The sequence below is a fragment of the Lynx canadensis genome, chromosome D3 (assembly GCF_007474595.2).
Source record: "Lynx canadensis isolate LIC74 chromosome D3, mLynCan4.pri.v2, whole genome shotgun sequence".
Lineage (NCBI taxonomy): Eukaryota > Metazoa > Chordata > Mammalia > Carnivora > Felidae > Lynx > Lynx canadensis.
The window spans coordinates 18,080,547-18,099,554 of NC_044314.2; the positions used below are offsets into that span (position 1 = coordinate 18,080,547).

The window sequence follows — 19,008 nt, forward strand, 5'->3', positions numbered from 1 at the left end:
GTACGTTCATCCATTTACGTTAGTAAGTTAAAGCATCTTCATATGTCACAACAGGCAACCCATGTGAGGGCCTCTTCTGTCCCTCACCCTCATCCCCACCTCGTGGCTAGCTCTCAATATATTTGATGACATTAATTCCACAAGCATTCCAACATTTGGGGATACAGAGCGAAACTTCTGGTCTGATTTCCAAAAGGGCCCCAGCGCACCTACAGCTGGGGGCAGAATTCAGCAGGGAAAACAGGCAGGTGGAGACCATAGGGAAAGGATTGTAGCCCCTCCCCCGGCTCCCGGGTCTAAGCCTCCTGGGAGTTCCCAAGGGAACAGTGCCGAGAGTCCCTCAGCACGCGGGGGCGGGGCGTCGGACCCGGAAGTTGTCTCTGCCCGACCCAAAGATGGCGGCTACAGTGACGCCCGCCCTCATGTCGTATCTTCCTGTAACCAATGCGCCCTGACGCTCGGGTGATTCGCCGGGGCGGCCTATGCGCGTCGTTCTGATGCAACGTCCGAGTCGAGGAATCCTCCGGTGCACGTTGGGGTGACAAGGCGGCAGTGCGTTGCAGGCGATGTCCTTGGAGGTGACCGGGCCGACCGCAGGGATGGTACTAGGTGAGCGGGGATCGGGGACCCAGAGTGTGTAAGTGGAGCGATGCCCCTGCGTGGGGCAGGAAGCTAGTTGCAGTGGATTGCCTGGTCCCCAGTGGGCGGTCCACCGCTATTTATTCGTGAAAGATGGGAGCGAGGGAGGGGCCTGGACCCCCGCTGGGTCCCAACTCGCGGAGCGGGGCCCGGCTCCCCGGGAACCCCCAATGTCCGGGGACTGCGATGGCGGCAGCCTCGGACCCTGCCCCACGGCGAACCATCTCGTGATTCAGCTGAGACTTGGGCACTGCGAGGCACTGTGAGACATCAGAGTAATCCCCAAATATGTAAGCTCTTCCAAGAGATCATCCCGAAAGGACTTGTGAATGCTAATTCGCTTTCACACATCCTCATTTATATTGAGATTTCCGGGGGACCATATGGTGCAGTAGAAAAAGGAAGACAGAGACCTGGACTGATGTCACTGTTCACACTCAACTAGTTATAAGGCCTTCTGCGGTTTGTTTAAGCTCAGAGCTTCGGTATCCTTTAAAGATCAGACGGAGGTGGTATTTATTTGACATCTGTGCACTGTCACTGGGATATCTGTTTTGCATGTGTTATTTCGTCCTCCGTGCAGCCGATCAAGATGGGTATCATGTTTTCCCTCATTTCATAGACAAATAAGCTCAGAAAGGTTAAGTGAATTCCCGAGGATCACCTGGCTTTTAAAGCACAACATCCAAGATTCCAGTCTGGTCTGGCCAACTCCAAAGCCTTTTTTTGTTTTGTTTTGTTTCGGACTCCAATAGATACAGAAGCAGTCTCACAAATTAGAATCATCAAAGTTCATTTTGAAAAGCCAAATTTGTAACTAGTGTGTTTTTATGTGATGTCACTGAAATAAGGGAGTGGGAAAGTAATTATGATACTTCTTTTGGACTGTGGTAATTTTTGCTTATCAGTTGCTTGTTCTGTTCACAAAGGTAAAGAATGGATGAAGTAGTTACAGTATGAGGTGACTAATAATTATTGGCCAAGTGAGTAACTTACTCTCCTTTTGTAAAACAGAGCTCTATGTCTCGGATCGAGAGGGAAATGATGCTACAGGTGATGGAACCAAGGAGAAACCTTTTAAAACAGGTCTAAAGGTAGCGTCTCATTAGGAAAATGGCTTTGTGTTTATTAATGACTTATGTCTATTGCTCTGTGAGTTGTCAATGATTTTATTTCAGGAAGTAGATTGTTTTTTAATTTTTTTTATGTTTATTCATTTTTGAAAGACAGAGACAGAGCACAAGCAGGGGTGGGGCGGAGAGAGAGGAGGACACAGAATCCAAAGCAGGCTCCAGGCTCCGAGCTGTCAGCACAGAGCCCGACGCGCGGCTCGAACTCACTAACCTCGAGATTGTGACCTGAGCCGAAGTCGGATGCTCAACCGACTGAGCCACCCAGGCACCCCAAGAAATAGATTTGAAGAGAATTTTCAGGAAAGAGAAAATGAGGAATGTATACAGCTGTGTAGCTTTAAGAGTATTGGATGAAGAAGGTTTTAACCTTAATTTGAACATTTTGAAGAGGTGTCTTCTTTTTCTTTCTTATCACCCTGAGAGAGAACATGCGAAACTCGAGGATTTTTAGATCATGAGAAATAATAGTACGTTAGTAAATTAGCATTCTGTCTTCACTCTACAGACTCCTGAATCACGGAGTGTCTGTTCTGAGAAACGGGTCCATTCTTAGTGTACTAATACAAATTAGATTCTTTGAGTCTCAGGACTCAGGATCACATCTAGATTCTAGTGGTAAATTCACTAAGAGGCCTCTTGGGAGATTAGAAGAAATCTGGGCATGAATTTCATGTGAGGGAGGCTGAGTCATAACTTTTAGAGGGAAATCTTTCATTTCCAGGTGTTTTGGGGTGATTCCTATGGCTCCCCAAAGCTGACAACAGTGTTTAGGTGAATGTTTGCAGAATGTCACTATTAGCAAAAGTGTGCCATTCTAATTTGGGGAATTAAAGTTTGGGTCTTTCAATTTCAGTGATAAAAAAAGAGCCATCAGTAGAGAGTGTCAGGTAGCAAATTCCTAATGATTTACAAACATCTCTACAAAGTCTGATTATTAAAAAGAATTCCTCCTCTTGGATGTTTTTAAAAGATCCAGGTTCCCTCCTCTGCGATGATCATTGAGTTGGGGTTAGCGTTAAGACAAGATGAAAATTATTTTCCAGGTTTGGAAACTAGACCTTTAGTTTTTGTAAGCTGTAGATCCTGTACCTGGAGAGACTAATTTGTTACATTTCGTGGTTGACTGAATCAAGTAATATAAACTATGAAATCTAAATGACACAGCAACACCTGATATGTCTTCATATTTATGAAAAGAGGTGTTCTACATGGAGGAATTTTTCAAATTAAATGAGGCTTATTTAGCCTTAAGGTTCTCAACCATTGTTTTTGTTTCTGAAAGAGTTTCAGAAACAACTTCCTTGATTTCTTAATGAAGATTAACCATTTAGGTGTAATCTGTGACTGTCTTTTATCGTTAGCTCTTTCTCCTCTGTCGTTCTCCGTATACTTCCTGCTGGTCCCCACAGCCCCTTAAAATCTGTTTCTTCCAGTCTGCCTTATACTGGGAAACTGTATACAGTTGATCCTTGAACAACACACCCCCGCAGAGTCAAATCTGTATATAGCTTTTGACTTCCCTAAAACTTAACTACTAATAGCTTCCTGTTAAGCAGAAGTTTTACCAATCACATAAACAGTCAACACATATTTTGAACGGTATATATATTATATATTGTATTTTTTAAAAAAGTAAACAAGAAAAAAGAACATGTTAAAATCATAAGGAAGAGGGGCACCTGGATGGCTCAGTCATTTGAGTGTCCGACTTTGGCTCAGGTCAGAATCTCACAGTTATAAGTTCAAGACCCACATCAGGCTCTCTGCTGTCAGCATGGAGCCCGCTTCAGATCTTCTGTCCCCCTCTCTCTCTCTCTCTCTGCCCCTCCATTGCTTGCACTCTTTCTCTCAAAAATAAAAATAAACCTTAAAAAAAAATAAAATAAGGAAGAGAAAATGTACTTACAGTACTATACTGTATCTGTGGGAAAAAATCTGCATAAGTGGACCCACTCAGTTAAAAAAAATTTTTTTTAATGTTTATTCATTTTTGAGAGGCAGACTGTGAGCAGGGGAGGGGCAGAGAGAGAGGAAGACACAGAATCCAAAGCAGGCTCCAGACTCTCAGCTATCAGCACAGAGCCCGACGCAGGGCTTGAACTCACAAACTGTGAGATCATGACCTGAGCCGAAGTTAGACGTTCAACCAGCTGAGCCACCCAGGAGCCCCTGGACCCACTCAGTTTAAACCCGTGTTTAGGGGTCAACTGTAATGTGCAACCGAACTTGCTAGAATTTTTGTGAAAGGACGTGAGCACTTCTACTTTAAGCAAAGTGTTTTTAGTACATCTGACCAGTCATTCTATGAACATTGACTTTTGGCTCTTGGGGTCTGTATGCTTTTCTTCCTGGCTCTTGATTATGTTCTAGATAGCTGAAGTTGCCTCATAATTAGGATGTTATTTTGATTTCAAATATTGTACAACGTTAAAGCAATTTTCTTTTTCTCCCTTCCCACCCAAGGCTTTGATGACGGTAGGAAAAGAGCCCTTCCCCACCATTTACATAGACTCACAAAAAGAAAATGAGGTAGGTGAGCTAAAAAACTCAACAGAATTACATTTTATGAATAAATTTGCATCAGAACATGGAGGTCTTGAAAAAAATATGTTTTTCTCTCTAGAGGTGGGATGTTATTTCTAAATCACAGATGAAGAACATTAAAAAAATGTGGCATAGGGAACAAATGAAGAGTGAATCCCGGGAAAAGAAAGAGGTGAGTCATGACTTTGCGACTGTGAACGGTTTTGGGGTTAGAATACTAGAAACCGTGTTAACAGATTGCTTTATTGTTAAAATTAGGCAGAAGACAATTTGCGAAGAGAAAAGAACCTGGAAGAAGCAAAGAAAATTACCATCAAAAACGATCCAAGTCTCCCAGAGCCAAAATGTGTGAGTGTGACACGTGTTGTCCCAAGTATCGTGGACTTCCCACGCCAGACTGTCAGCTCTGTGTCTGAGGGGCGTGCCCCATGGCCTGTTCCTTTGCACCATTTACCCTTCCTTGCCTTTTAGAAGGCGTAGAGGGAAATTACATTTTCGAGTTATGAGGCTGGTTCTCCTGGGGTTCGTTTTATTATAAAGTTTAGTAATTAGGTGTTGAATGGTTCCTGCCCTGCCTAAAAGCTGCCTAAGTGTCCTCCCTCCCTACCTGTCCATTTCCTCACCATAAAATAAGGGGTCAAAATCCATGATTTTCAATATTACTTTTTTTAATAGTGATGTTTCTTTTTTAATATTTATTTTTGAAGGAGAGAGAGAGAGACAGAGCATGAGCAGGGGAGGGGCAGAGAGAGAGAGGAAGACACAGAATCCAAAGCAGGCTCCAGGCTCTGAGCTGTCAGCACAGAGCCTGATGTGGGGCTCAGACTCACAAGCTGTGAGATCATGACCCGAGTTGAAGTTGGACACTTAACCAACTGAGCCACCCAGGCACCCCTGTTTTCATGACTTTTTTAAACAGATAAAACATTTTGTGATTTTGTGAATTGTATGCCTCTGTATTTTCTCTAGAACAGATGCTGGGCTGTGAGTGGACATACTTAAATGTCAAGTCGTTCTTGCTCCTGATGAATTTTCCTATTTTTCCTGTGTCCTTAACGATGAGCTGTCTTGGCTGCATTCATGCTCCCCTTCCTGTGCTCCTCTCTCCTTACCCCTCCAAAACAAAAGCTGGCCTTGCTTAGCTTCCACCTTTCGATGTCAGGAGGGACTATGAGGGCAGGAGAGGGCTCTGTGTGGACTGGTTGTTGCTATTATGACTTCATTTCATCATTGCTTATATATCAGTATCTGAGATTCCCGATGTTTCTCAGGGTCAGTTTTACACTAAGAGAAGACTTGGATTTTTTTTTTTTTTTTAACCACTCCAATATGGTGAAACTTGTTGGTTCCGACCTGCTGTAGAATGACTGTAGTTTTGTACCATTTGTGAATCTTTAACACTTTTACTGTCATCCGTCTAATAGTAGTGGAGAAGTTGATATGTGGTAAATTACACAGTTGGTCAAATGTTACTGATTTCAATTTGACAGGTGAAGATTCATGCACTGGAAGGATACAGAGGCCAAAGAGTAAAGGTATTTGGCTGGGTCCACAGGCTGCGTAGGCAAGGTAAATGGTATAGCTTTGCTTTTCTCTCTTCAATTTTAAACATCCCTGGTCTTAGGTGAAGGAGAACGTTAAAGACCTTTTCTTGGGAAGAGGGGTGAAATTTTTGGTATTGGAAGCTAGGTTTTAAAAGATGTGAACCATGGCCTTACTTTGTTCTTCTGTAATATGACTATTACAGGTTTAAAAATTACTTAAATGCTGGGGCACCTGGGTGGCTCAGTCGGTTAAGCGTCTGACTCTTGATTTCGGCTCAGGTCATGATCTCATGGTTTGTGACTTCGAGCCCCTCATCAGGCTCTGGGCTGACAGTGCAGAGCCTGCTTGAGGTCCCCTCTCTCTTTCTCTCTCTGCTCCATGCCCCCTCAAAAATAAATAAATAAATAAATAAACATTTAAGATACAAGTTATTTAAAGATTATTTAAATGCTATTTAACGGTAAGCAACCACAGAGATCAGAAGTATCCAGTAAATATTTGTCTACTTGAATTTAATTATTATTTTTTTTTTTAATTTTTTTTTTTTTTCAACGTTTTTTTTATTTTTATTTTTGGGACAGAGAGAGACAGAGCATGAACGGGGGAGGGGCAGAGAGAGAGGGAGACACAGAATCGGAAACAGGCTCCAGGCTCTGAGCCACCAGCCCAGAGCCCGACGCGGGGCTCGAACTCACGGACCGCGAGATCGTGACCTGGCTGAAGTCGGACGCTTTAACCGACTGCGCCACCCAGGCGCCCCTTGAATTTAATTATTTAATGAAAAGCAGGGGATGTATTACAGGAAGTACAAAGCCAGATCTGAAATTTATTTATGGCAGTAGTGTTGACTCTTATAATTAGTGTATCTGCATTCTACTTCTCCCTTGGCTCTGACTTTCTGCTTTCTCTTATTTTTATTTTTTTTTAATGTTTGTTTATTTTAAGAGAGAGTCGGGCACAAGTGGGGGAGTGGCAGAGAGAAAGGGAGAGAGAGAATCCTAAGCAGGCTCCTCACCATCAGTGCAGAGCCCAGCATTGGGCTCAATCCCACGGAACCGCGAGATCATGTCTGAGCTGAAATTGGGAGTCAGACACTTAACCGACTGAGCCACCCAGGCGCCCCTCGTATTATTATTTTTATTACATGTATTTTATTGTAAGGAGTTATCACATCCTTTGGAAATAAGATGGGGCATAAATAAAAAGAGTGATTCTGTGCAGCAATGTTTATGCCCCTCCCACTGAGCACACAGCACCAGGTTATTACAGGGGATGCAGGGGTGAATAAGACCTAATCCCTCGTCTCACATGGCTTACTGTCTTGCTTTCCCATGGTCACGTGGATCATGAGGCTCACATAGGCTTTGGGAGCAGAGTGCAGAAAGTAAAGAACTTTACGAATACTGAGTAGTGATATTACCAGTGGCTGCTTCGGAGGAAGGGGGCCACAAGGGAGGTTTGACCTTTTAACACTTAACCATGGAGTTTCCTTTTTTAATATCAAATTATGAGAAAGTACTTTTATGTGCCTTGAGAACCTTCTGGCTAAATTTTTCTTTCTCACGTTTAGGAAAGAATTTAATGTTCCTAGTGTTGCGGGATGGTACGGGTTATCTTCAATGTGTCTTGTCGGATGACTTGGTAAGTGTTTTTTCTTCCTTATAGCTGAAAATCTGATTATTTTCAGTAAGTTCCTTTACTGTTAGTTTTGGGAATTTTAGGAGCGGTTTATGTATTTTAAACTGTTATTATGGAAAATTTCCAACACATAAAAATAGGAAACAGTACAGTTGACCCTCGAACAACATGGGTTTGAACTGCACAAGTCCGCTTTGCACATGGGTTTTTTTACAGTATCGTAAGTGTACTTTCTCCTTTATGACCTTGTTCATGACGTCTCCCTTTCTCTAGTTTCCTTTAAGAATACAGTATATAATGCGCATAACATGTAAAATATGTTAATTGATTTTATGTTATTGGTAAGGCTTCTGGTCAACCTTAGGCTGTTAGTTAAGTTTTGGGGGAATCAAGTGATAAGTGTATTTTTGACGGTGCAGGGGGTCAGCACCCCTAACTCCCAAATTGTTCCAGGTCAGCTGTATGAGGAAACCTCAGGGGTTCATCACCTAGCTTCGTTAACATCTTCGTCAGTTTCAGCTGCTGTAATAAAGTACCATAGATTGGTTGGCTTACAAATAGAAACTTATTTCTCACAGTTCTAGAGGCCGATTGTGTTCTGGTGAGGGCCCTCTTCCTGGTTGCAGACTGCCAACTTCCTGTTGCATTTTCACATGGCAGAGAGCAGAGGAGGGGGGCAAACCCTGGTAACTCTTAAAAGGGCGCTAACCCCGTGACCCACCCTCATGACCTCATCTCATCCTCATCACCTCTGCGGGGCCTCACTTCCTCACCCCGTGCATTGGGGTGCAGGATTTCAACATACGAATTTTAGGGGGACAAAAACATTAAGTCATTAAGTAATGACTAATGTGTGGCCAGTTCTGGTTTTCTACACCCCCCCCCACTTTTACTCCCCAGACGTTGTACCATTTCATATAAATATACCTGAATTTGCATCTCCAAGAAAAAAAAATTTTTTTAAGTGTATTTATTTTTGAGAGATAGAGACAGAGCATGAGCAGGGAGGGACAGAGAGAGAAGGAGACACAGAATCCGAAGCAGGATCCAGGCTCCACACTGTCAGCAGAGCCTGACACAGGGCTTGAACTCACAAACTGTGAGATTGTGACCTGAGCCGAAGTCCGAGGCTTAACCAACTGAGCCACTCAGGAGCCCCCCCCCCCCCCCCCGCCCGCCAAAATATTTCTAAGATAACCATGCTAATGTTATCACAACTTCCTAAAATGAAGACCACTCCTAATTGGTTGGTTTGAATGAGAACCCACACCAGATCTATGTATTCCTTTGAGTTGATGCGGGTCTGAAATCTCAGTCTGTAACCGTTCTTCCTTTTTCTTTTCTTCCTCCATCCTCACTCCCTCCACCCGCCCCCCCACAACCAGCCCTTGCTGTTTATTTGTTTGAAAAAACCTAGTTGGTTGTCTTGTGGAACTTGTCCATTCTAGATTTGGTTGGTTGCATCCTGAGATGTCATTTAACATGTTCCTCTGTCCTCTGTATTTCTTATAAGCTTATCAGATTCAGGTTTTTGGGTTTTTTTGTTTGGTTTGGTTTAGTTTTGTTTTGTTTGTTTGTTTGTTTTTGACACAGCTACTTCCTGGGCGAGGCTCTGCTCTTTCAATCGCATCACATCACAAAACACATAAAGACACATGTTGTCTTTTTTTCTATGATTTGATGATAGTGAGTTGAAGTGTTGATAGCCTGACCCCTCCCTTATAAAGGTACTTGTCACTTTTGTCCTAATGATTTTAGTAGTATCGACGATCATAGTCTAGGTGGACTGTTTATTATTTCAACAGTCTGAATTTTAAAGAAAAAAAATGGACTGTTCAGGTATTTTTAAGAGATGTGGGCTACTGTCGTTTCTGCATATATATGTGTATAAAGTGTCTATTTACTTCTGTATGTTTATCTGTAAATAGATGGATCCTTCCCCCACAAAAATAGCTATTAATAGTAGATATTAGTACTAAATACTAATGGCCGTATTATTTTACCGGTTTTAGACCAGGTAACTTCTATGTAAGTAATCCCCTTAGCTTTCTATGCATTGGAACATATATTTTTACGTAAATATGAGTCAGTAAATTTGAGTTTTAATCTTTTTACAGTGTCAGTGTTACAATGGAGTAGTCTTGGCCACCGAGAGTAGCGTTGCAGTCTATGGGATGCTGAATCTGACCCCAAAGGGCAAGCAGGTGAGTAGATTGAATTCCTCACTGGATGAATAGGTGGTTGTTTGTTCTCCAGTGCTTTTCTTTTTGTACTTTCTGTATTTGGGAAATAAACCCGCTACTGTGATGTCCTTGCTAAATTTAACATCCCTTTACCTTTTCCAGCGAGATATGTACACTGTACATCTCACATGATACAACAAACTCAGGGATTTCCAGTTTTACAGATTTCTTAAATAACCTTCAGGGGCCATAGTAAAGCCACTTTGCTACGGATGTGTGAATAATTTTTCAGCAAGGTGGAAGTAAGAGCCATCTCCCCAAAAAATTTTATGAGAGGATAGTAACCTGAATCTGAAATTTTATGAACAGAATTTGAAAGTCTCTTTTAGAAAAAGTGAACTGTAATTCTGATAGAGAGTTGTTTGTTCTCCAGCCAACAGGCCCATAACCCACACCAGTTACAGCTACTTGTTGGTAATAATCGTTCAGGTAATTACTGTGTGGTTCTGCTTGCTGGCTGGGAAAGAAAACGAACGAATGTGGCATATTAACCACCAGAGGGAGCCCCTAGAGTTTTCCTGATAGACTAGAAATACCGATAAAAGAGGGTCTCCCGGACTTCATGTAAAAGAACCTACATTAAGAATAAATATCTGATTCAAGTTCACTGACGTAATGTCATTTGCAAAACGGAGTAGTCGTTATGATGTGTTACTTGCTCTCCAGGGTTTGGCACCAAGATAATTACATATATTCCATGATGCCTGGCTTCTAAAATGAATTGCTATTAATGAACTTATTAGGGAGAATTTGAATTTCTGTCATATATCTGTTCCAAAGAGAAAGAGCTTTTGGTAAAATCTTTGCATTTAAGGAGTTTTTTAATATAAGTGAAGTGTTATTTTAAATTATCGGGCAAAGGTGAGAAGATACGCTGGCTGGTAATGGTGGTTAGTACTTACTCCAAGTTGCAAGATTATCATTTATTTTCTAGTTAGTGCTTTTCTATTTTGTTTTTATTTTTTTTTATTTATTTATTTTTTTTTAATTTTTTTTTTCAACGTTTTTTATTTATTTTTGGGACAGAGAGAGACAGAGCATGAACGGGGGAGGGGCAGAGAGAGAGGGAGACACAGAATCGGAAACAGGCTCCAGGCTCCGAGCCATCAGCCCAGAGCCAGACGCGGGGCTCGAACTCACGGACCGCAAGATCGTGACCTGGCTGAAGTCGGATGCTTAACCGACTGCGCCACCCAGGCGCCCCTCCTATTTTGTTTTTAAATTGCATATTTACTCTGAGAGGAATATTAAAAATATCAATGTAAAATTGAATTATTGGGTCTTTGTGATTGGAAAAGTAGGCTAATACTGATGAGGTCTTAGAAATACCAGGTTACCAAAAATTTTGACATAAATTAAAATCCTCAATAATGTTAGTTTTTTTGTCTTCTCCTCTCTCTCCTTTCTCCCCACCCCTCTTTCTAAAATGTAGGCTCCCGGTGGCCATGAGCTGAGCTGTGACTTCTGGGAACTGATCGGGTTGGCCCCTGCCGGAGGAGCTGATAACCTGATCAACGAGGAGTCGGATGTTGACGTCCAGCTCAACAACCGACACATGATGATCCGGGGAGAAAACATGTCCAAGATCCTGAAAGCACGTTCCGTGGTCACTAGGTGCTTTCGAGATCACTTCTTTGATAGGGGATACTATGAAGTAAGTGTGTGTTCATCTTTTGTAAAACAAACGATACCTTCTGCCATTTTTACACTTGAATGGTGGCACTCACTAGCCTTTATTTACGCCTTTCCATTGGAACAGGTTACTCCTCCAACGTTAGTGCAAACACAGGTGGAAGGTGGTGCTACGCTCTTCAAGCTGGACTATTTTGGGGAAGAGGCATTTTTGACTCAGTCCTCTCAGTTGTACCTCGAGACCTGCATTCCGGCTCTGGGAGATGTGTTTTGTATTGCACAGTCATACCGGGCGGAACAGTCCAGAACACGAAGGCACCTGGCTGAGTACAGAATTGTCTTTTTATTGTTATTTAAAAAGAATATTTTTAAGAACGTATGTTTAGAGAAGCAATCTTTATGTAGGAAAATGATGACTATGTAAAAAAAAAAAAAAAAACTGACCTATTAAAAGGGTATGTGGAAGGCAGTTCAACAAATTAATGGAAGTCATGTATGGTTTTGCCTCCTAGGCCAGAGCTAGCTTTGGGCTCTTCTTTCACTTGGCCTTGATCCTTTATAAGGGATAAACAAATCACTATTCACAGAGGAAAGAAAGGGGCCCTAAAACTAAGTTGCTGAGTTGGGAGTTGGTTAGTGGTGCTGGAATTGCACATTTCTGGGCAGTTTTGCAATGTTAATGTCCTTGCTTGGGAGAAACTTGGCAGAAAAGAAGAGTGGCCCCCAGCTAGTGTCTTGTTCTTCAGATACACACACGTGGAAGCAGAGTGCCCTTTCCTGACCTTTGAGGAGCTCCTGAATCGATTGGAGGACTTGGTTTGTGATGTGGTGGACAGAGTCTTGAAATCACCTGCAGCAAGCATAGTGCACGACCTCAACCCGGTAGGAGTACTGTTTTATGGACATGCAAAATCATAATTTTTTTTTCGGAAAGTAATGAAGTCTTCACCATCAGTTTTTCTAGATTTAATGATGTGAGCTCTGAAATAACTCACTGTTTATGTGTATATATACACACACACACATATATACATATGTATACATATATATGTATATGTATACATATACATACATATGTGTGTGTATATACATATATATACATATATATATATTTAAACATACGATTGGTACATAGCTTTATTATTAGTTTCAGGTGTACAGCATAATGATTTGATATACAATTTGTTCTTACGATGCAACCTTCTAAGATCTATTCTCTTAGCAACTTTCAAATTTATAAATCGAGTATTGTTAGATATAGTCCCCTTGTTGCACATTATATCCTCAGGACTGACTTATTTTATAACTGGAAGTTTGTACCTTTTGACCACGTTCTCGCATTTCTGTACTTATATTTTTTTTTTTTTTTTATTTTTTTTAAATTTTTTTTTTTTTCAACGTTTATTTATTTTTGGGACAGAGAGAGACAGAGCATGAACGGGGGAGGGGCAGAGAGAGAGGGAGACACAGAATCAGAAACAGGCTCCAGGCTCTGAGCCATCAGCCCAGAGCCCGACGCGGGGCTCGAACTCACGGACCGCGAGATCGTGACCTGGCTGAAGTCGGACGCTTAACCGACTGCGCCACCCAGGCGCCCCTGTACTTATATTTTTAAGAGAAACTTTGATTCCATTTGTAGGAATGTCCTCGTTGTTTGCTAGTCTGAAATAACATTTTGCAATAATGATGAACAGTTTTTCTTAAAATGGAGCTTTTAGTGTTACTGCTTCTTCACATACACTGTATTTTTTCTTTCCGTTATAGAACTTCAAGCCCCCCAAACGGCCTTTTAAGCGAATGAACTATTCAGATGCTATTGTGTGGCTGAAAGAACACGACATAAAGAAAGAAGATGGAACTTTCTATGAATTTGGAGAGGTATGTATTGCTTTCTAATTGTTGTTTCAAAGGTGTCATTGTGAGTAAGTGGATTGCTACTCTGGTTATTTAACCAGTAATGCAGGAGGCATCTGCTTCTGGTCAAATAAATGGTAACAACAGACCCACCTCCTCCCTGGGGTTGTTAGGACTCAGAATCCGCAAGTGTAGAGTAAGCCTTAGAACGGTACATTTCTGTAGTATTCAATAAGTAGCTGTCACATCTTCTCTTTTGCCTCTTTCCTCTTCTTCCATGATCAATCCATGGTCTAGATTTACTCTAGTGGTAATTCTCAAGACTAGTGGGAGGCTTCAGAAAGGTGTAAACTTTAAAATTACATGCAGGGGGCGCCTGGGTGGCTCGGTCCTTTAAGTGTCCAACTCTTGATTTTGGCTCAGGTCATGATCTCACGGTTCGTGAGTTCGAGCTCCACGTTGGGCTCTGCACTGATAGTGTGGAGCCTGCTAGGGATTCTCCCTCTCTCTCTCTCTTTCTCTTTCTCTCTCCCTCTCCCTCTCTCCCTCTCTCTCCCCCTCCCTCTCCTTCCCTCTCTATCTGCCCCTCCCTCACTCATGCTCACTCTCCCTCAAAATAAGTTAATTAATTAAAAAAAATAAATGGAATTACATACAAAATATTGGTATGTTTATGTTCGTTTTATTTGTCTGGAGAAAGTAACCTGGCTCTTTCAAAGAGGATTCCTCTCCCAAAAGAATATATTAAAACTTTTCCAGGTGGAGAAGAGTCAAAGAAAATAGCTGTTGTTTGAAATGCAAACCAAGAGAGCAGGGTAAGGTGGTCTTGATGGGGAAGGTGGTCTAGTGTTTCAGATAAACTGGGAATGTATATTAGAGGTATAGATTGTTAACACTATTAAGTCCTCTTCCCTGTGCATTTAATCATTTCTTACATAGTATTTGCAAATCTGTTTTTATAGATAAAATTTGAGTATTGCTATTTAAAAATATATATATATATGAGTAGCTACTGCTAACTAGAGTTTTGTTTCATTTTTGGAAGGAATTTACAGAGAGGACAAACAGTATATTAGACCTCTATAAATTACTTCTAGTGTTTCAGTTGGTGGTGTATAATAACAAAATTTTGGGGCCGCCTGGGTGGCTCAGTAGGTTAAGCGTCCAACTTTGGCTGAGGTCATGATCTCGTGATCCGTGAGTTTGAACGTCAGGCTTTGTGCCGACAGCTCGGAGCCTGGAGCCTGCTTCGGATTCTGTGTCTCCCTCTCTCTCTGCACTTCTGCCGCTCATGTTCTGTCTCTCTCTCTCTCTCCCCCTCTCTCCCTCTCCCTCCCTCTCCCTCAAAAAATAAGGAAACACTTTAAAAAAATGTTTGTATTGAAGATTTGAGAATCGTTATTACCTAAAACTTAGCAAAGTAGTGTCACAAAGTTGAGTGGAAAGAGCACAATGTTTGGAGTAAGAAGCCCTCCAGGTGGGCTTAGCTCCCACCTGTGTCCTTACTGCTGAGTAATGGGAGGCCAGTGACCCCACCCCCTGGTTCTTTATCTCTACTGTGGAGGTAAGAGCAGCTTTGCCATGTTGTGAGGACTCCGTGAATTGAATGCTTTGAGGCTCAAAAGGCCCTCGAAGCTTGTCAGCATTTATTGTATGCTGATGTCATCCCGTACACATGAGGACACCAGAGTACATACGTGGTCCTCCAACTTTTTGGAATGTGCAGTAAGACCATTTCCTCCCGGGGGCGCCTGGTGGCTCAGTCGGTTAAGCATCCAACTTCGGCTCAGGTCATGATCTCACGGCTCGTGAGTTCGAGCCACGCGTCAGGCTCTGTGCTGACAGCTCAGATCCTGGAGACTGCTTGGGATTCTGTGTCTCCCTCTCTCTCTGCCCCTCTCCTGCTCGCACTCTTTCTCTCTCTGTCTCTCTCTAACATGAATAAACGTTAAATTTTTTTTTTTTTTAATACCATTTCCTCCCAGTTAAATCTCACTCTAGTAGGTAAAGCAGACGAAAGCTGAGGGACCAGTATTATCCAACTCATCTCCCATTTCCTCTCTTTACTTTAGAGGGCACAGGCCTCCCGGGACTGGGGCTTGGTGACCCCTGTGCCAGGTGATTGCTAAGCTCCAGTTTGGCTCTTAGGTTAAACATACCAATGAGTCTTGTCCTGTTCTCTCGGTCAGTTTGTACTGAGACAAGACTTTACAGGTTTAACTTGAATTTATGTGTGGTTTACCCAGATGATGTTTCGAATGAGAAGCAGATTAGCCCTGTTCTTCATCATCTAACATTTCTCGGCCAACTATTCTACGTGCGGTTACGCTTAGGAACTTGATACTGGTTATTTGTCTTACGACTCTTGTCTTCCTACCATTGAAGCCACATAGATTTATTGTAACAGGAAAAGAAGTACAGATGACAGGAGAGTTTAAAGATTAGTGTTATTAATAACACACTGTGCATAGACCAGTGATATTCTGGAGCATTCACTGATGATCTTATGCCATATGGGACTAAGCGGACCATGTTTGCTTCAGAGCTAGACGAAACTGGCCCCTGAGAAAAGAAACTGAACAGTATCTAGTCACAGTGATAACGACTTGAGTGGTTTGGTTTTCGTCTCTCAAGCAGCATGGCTCTTTTTTTTTTTTTTTTTTTTAATTTTTTTTTTCAACGTTTATTTATTTGTGGGACAGAGAGAGACAGAGCATGAACGGGGGAGGGGCAGAGAGAGAGGGAGACACAGAATCGGAAACAGGCTCCAGGCTCCGAGCCATCAGCCCAGAGCCTGACGTGGGGCTCGAACTCACGGAACGCGAGATCGTGACCTGGCTGAAGTCGGACGCTCAACCGACTGCGCCACCCAGGCGCCCCTCAAGCAGCATGGCTCTTGAGATGTACTGTAGAAGGAAGCGGATCTTTTTGCGGTTGGTTTAATAACTGCGTGTGAGTTTTTAGAATACCTTGATTGTTTTTGAAAGAAACTGTTGCTTCCACCCATGGGTATGGGTTGTGGATGGGTGTGTATTCTCTGCTGTGTTGCATTCATGAGATAAGGGCTGCTTCTGGGTGAGAGCTGCCTCTGTCGTGTTGCCTTTCGAGTAGTAAATGTTAATGAAGCCTTGTTTCACCGCAGGATATCCCAGAAGCTCCTGAGAGACTGATGACGGACACCATTAATGAGCCCATCTTGCTATGTCGATTTCCCGTAGAGATCAAGTCCTTCTACATGCAGCGATGTCCTGAGGATTCCCGCCTTACAGAATCTGTCAGTTTGTGATTCAGATCATAATTTTGCTCCTTAAGGGGGTGGGGACTGCCACTGGAATAAGATACAGCTCATGGCAAATGCTGCATTATACATCTAGAATGGCAATATTTGAAGAAGTGGGTTTTGTCTTCTGATTGGGTTTAACATTTCTTGTTAAATTACAGGATTTGAATATTACATCCGTAGTGCTCTGTTAGCTGTAAGAGCTTCATTGTGGTTTTCCTTGAAACTAGAGCCGTGTCATGACAGCTTGGTAGTAACTGCATTTTATTTACTTGTTTTTAAAGGTGGATGTGTTGATGCCAAATGTTGGTGAGATTGTGGGAGGCTCAATGCGTATCTGGGATAGTGAAGAAATGCTGGCGGGTTATAAAAGGGAAGGGATTGACCCCACTCCCTACTACTGGTACACAGATCAGGTAAGAACAGTTTTGTTTTGGTTTTTACACTCTTAAATGTTTTCATTATAATAGTTCTGTATAAACTGAAACCTAAAAGGCGAGAAGTCAGTGTGGTACTTTGGTGTTTGAACGAGCTATATTCAGCTTGATGTTCTAATAGTGTGGCATGGGATTATTACTAGTTTTACCGTTGTCCAATAATATGTGCACTTCATTTGAAAAGCTACTAGCTGCTGGCCTTGTCACTGCTACTAAAATTTTAAAAAATTGTTGTTAGATTCTACCAGCGTCTAGGCTAGCTTTCATTTCCCTCTGATAAACAGAGACGTTGACTTAGTTTAAAAGTTTGAAATCTCTTCTTTTCAGGGTGACACTTAACCCCTGGTTTATTTTTCATACCAAATCATTTCTACACACGTGGCCTATGAAAGCAAATAGAATAAGAGTTCAATTCTTGGGGCGCTTGGGTGGCTCAGTTGGTTGAGCGTCTGACTTCGGCTCAGGTCATGATCTCACCGTTTGTGAGTTGAAGCCCTGCATTGGGCTGTGTGCTGACAGTGCGGAGCCTGCTTCGGATCCCTCGCCCCTCTCTCTGCTTCTCTCTCTCTCTCTCTCTCTCTCACAGATAACATTTAAAAAAATTAAAAATAAAGTTGAATTCTTAACCACGATAAGTGAACTCATTTCACAGTAGAAAAATTTTAATATCTTAGACAAAATTTTAAACATCTGTTCTTTTTTTTTAAACAGAGAAAATATGGCACATGTCCTCATGGCGGATATGGCTTGGGCTTGGAACGATTCTTGACCTGGATTCTGAATAGGTATCACATCCGAGACGTATGCTTATACCCACGATTTGTCCAGCGTTGCAAACCATAACTGATTCCTCCAGAAACATTAAGCAAAGAATACAGTTTATGAAAGGAACAGACTGCCTCTTTCAAAAAAAAAGCCAAAATCTTCCCTTTTTTATTCCATTCATGTTTATCTATTTCTTTTTTCTCTACCACCAAAAGCAATCCAAATCATTTGAATATCACGTAACATCCATATTGTCTTTGGTTTTTTTTGGTACTGTCATTTAAAAAAACAATATCCATCAGAAAGTTTGGGGGAAACATGTGGCATGTAACACTACAGTTATAAATCCATTTCAGCATTTTTATCTAATTATAGGTTATAATTTTTGCATCATATATGCCGCATATATACTTAAACAGGTTTTAATTATGGACTAAGACATTCCAGTAACTTAATCGTTTCGTCCTGTTAAGTGTAACTGGAATTCTTTAATTTATGTCATTTTATTGTATCCGTGAGTTAGAACATCTTGGGGGAAAATTAACAGTGTGGTGTAAAAATCTGCTAGTATTAGAACAATGTGATTCAGTAATAGATACTGGAATCAAACACACTTTTGCATTGGTTATTAATCTTTTCTAATTGTGTAGAGCTGCTTATAATTCTGAAGCATATGAATTGGTGTGGAAGAATTTGTAAAAATGGAATTGCCCTAAACAATTCGAAGTTACGGCAAAAAAATTTTTTTTTTTGCTTCCTAGCGTTAGGTTAAGCTAAAGAGGCAGTGAGCTTCCCTCTTTCCTGGTGATTTCTAAGTAATTAAGAATAAATAAATTCCAAAAGAATTTGCAGCTGGAATGTTAATGACAATTGTACGTGGCTGTCTGAGTCTTCCCACACCGTGTCTTTAGATCTAATCTGTGTTACCTTATTAACTCCTAGCAGGCTTATTGAATGCCTTCATTTCAGATTTGGTTAATTTCTCTCCCAAAATGCATGTCATGTATTCTCAATAGGCTGTATTCCCAGCAATCAATAAATGGACACACATAAAAACTATTTGCTTGGCTTAATTTTTCTAAAGCTGAACATCTCAGTCTTACATTAGTTCATGCCTTTTTCATTTTTGTCAATCTTTTTATTTTTCATAATGTGTATATGGGAAGTTAGATATTACCAAATTTAGTAGCTTTATTAAAATTACATAATAGTGAAGAGGAACAAGTTTTAAAAATTAGATGTGGGTTCTAGTTAAGTTTTGTAATCTTTGTTATTTTTGGACACATTAGATTATATCC

The 19,008-nt window shown here is 41.5% G+C and overlaps 1 protein-coding gene across 1 annotated transcript; it reads left to right on the forward strand.

The window, feature by feature from the left end:
* The first annotated feature begins 462 nt into the window (after nucleotides 1–462).
* On the forward strand, nucleotides 463–18,769 carry NARS1 (asparaginyl-tRNA synthetase 1). Its single transcript, XM_030336535.1, has 15 exons — nucleotides 463–609; nucleotides 1,654–1,733; nucleotides 4,236–4,301; nucleotides 4,396–4,488; nucleotides 4,575–4,664; nucleotides 5,807–5,885; nucleotides 7,432–7,502; nucleotides 9,617–9,703; nucleotides 11,175–11,396; nucleotides 11,502–11,701; nucleotides 12,121–12,256; nucleotides 13,139–13,252; nucleotides 16,371–16,502; nucleotides 16,793–16,924; nucleotides 17,657–18,769. Exons 1-15 carry the CDS (start codon nucleotides 567–569, stop codon nucleotides 17,786–17,788), a joined length of 1,677 nt encoding a protein of 558 aa, XP_030192395.1. The 5' UTR covers nucleotides 463–566; the 3' UTR covers nucleotides 17,789–18,769.
* Nucleotides 18,770–19,008: the final 239 nt, after the last annotated feature.

Bases quoted from the DNA above. Each gene is read 5' to 3' on its own strand.
- NARS1 (XM_030336535.1), top strand. From the start codon at position 567: ATGTCCTTGGAGGTGACCGGGCCGACCGCAGGGATGGTACTAG. The intron at 1,734-4,235 runs GTAGCGTCTCAT...TTCCCACCCAAG, and splicing joins CTTTTAAAACAGGTCTAAAG to GCTTTGATGACGGTAGGAAA. The intron at 7,503-9,616 runs GTAAGTGTTTTT...ATCTTTTTACAG, and splicing joins GTGTCTTGTCGGATGACTTG to TGTCAGTGTTACAATGGAGT.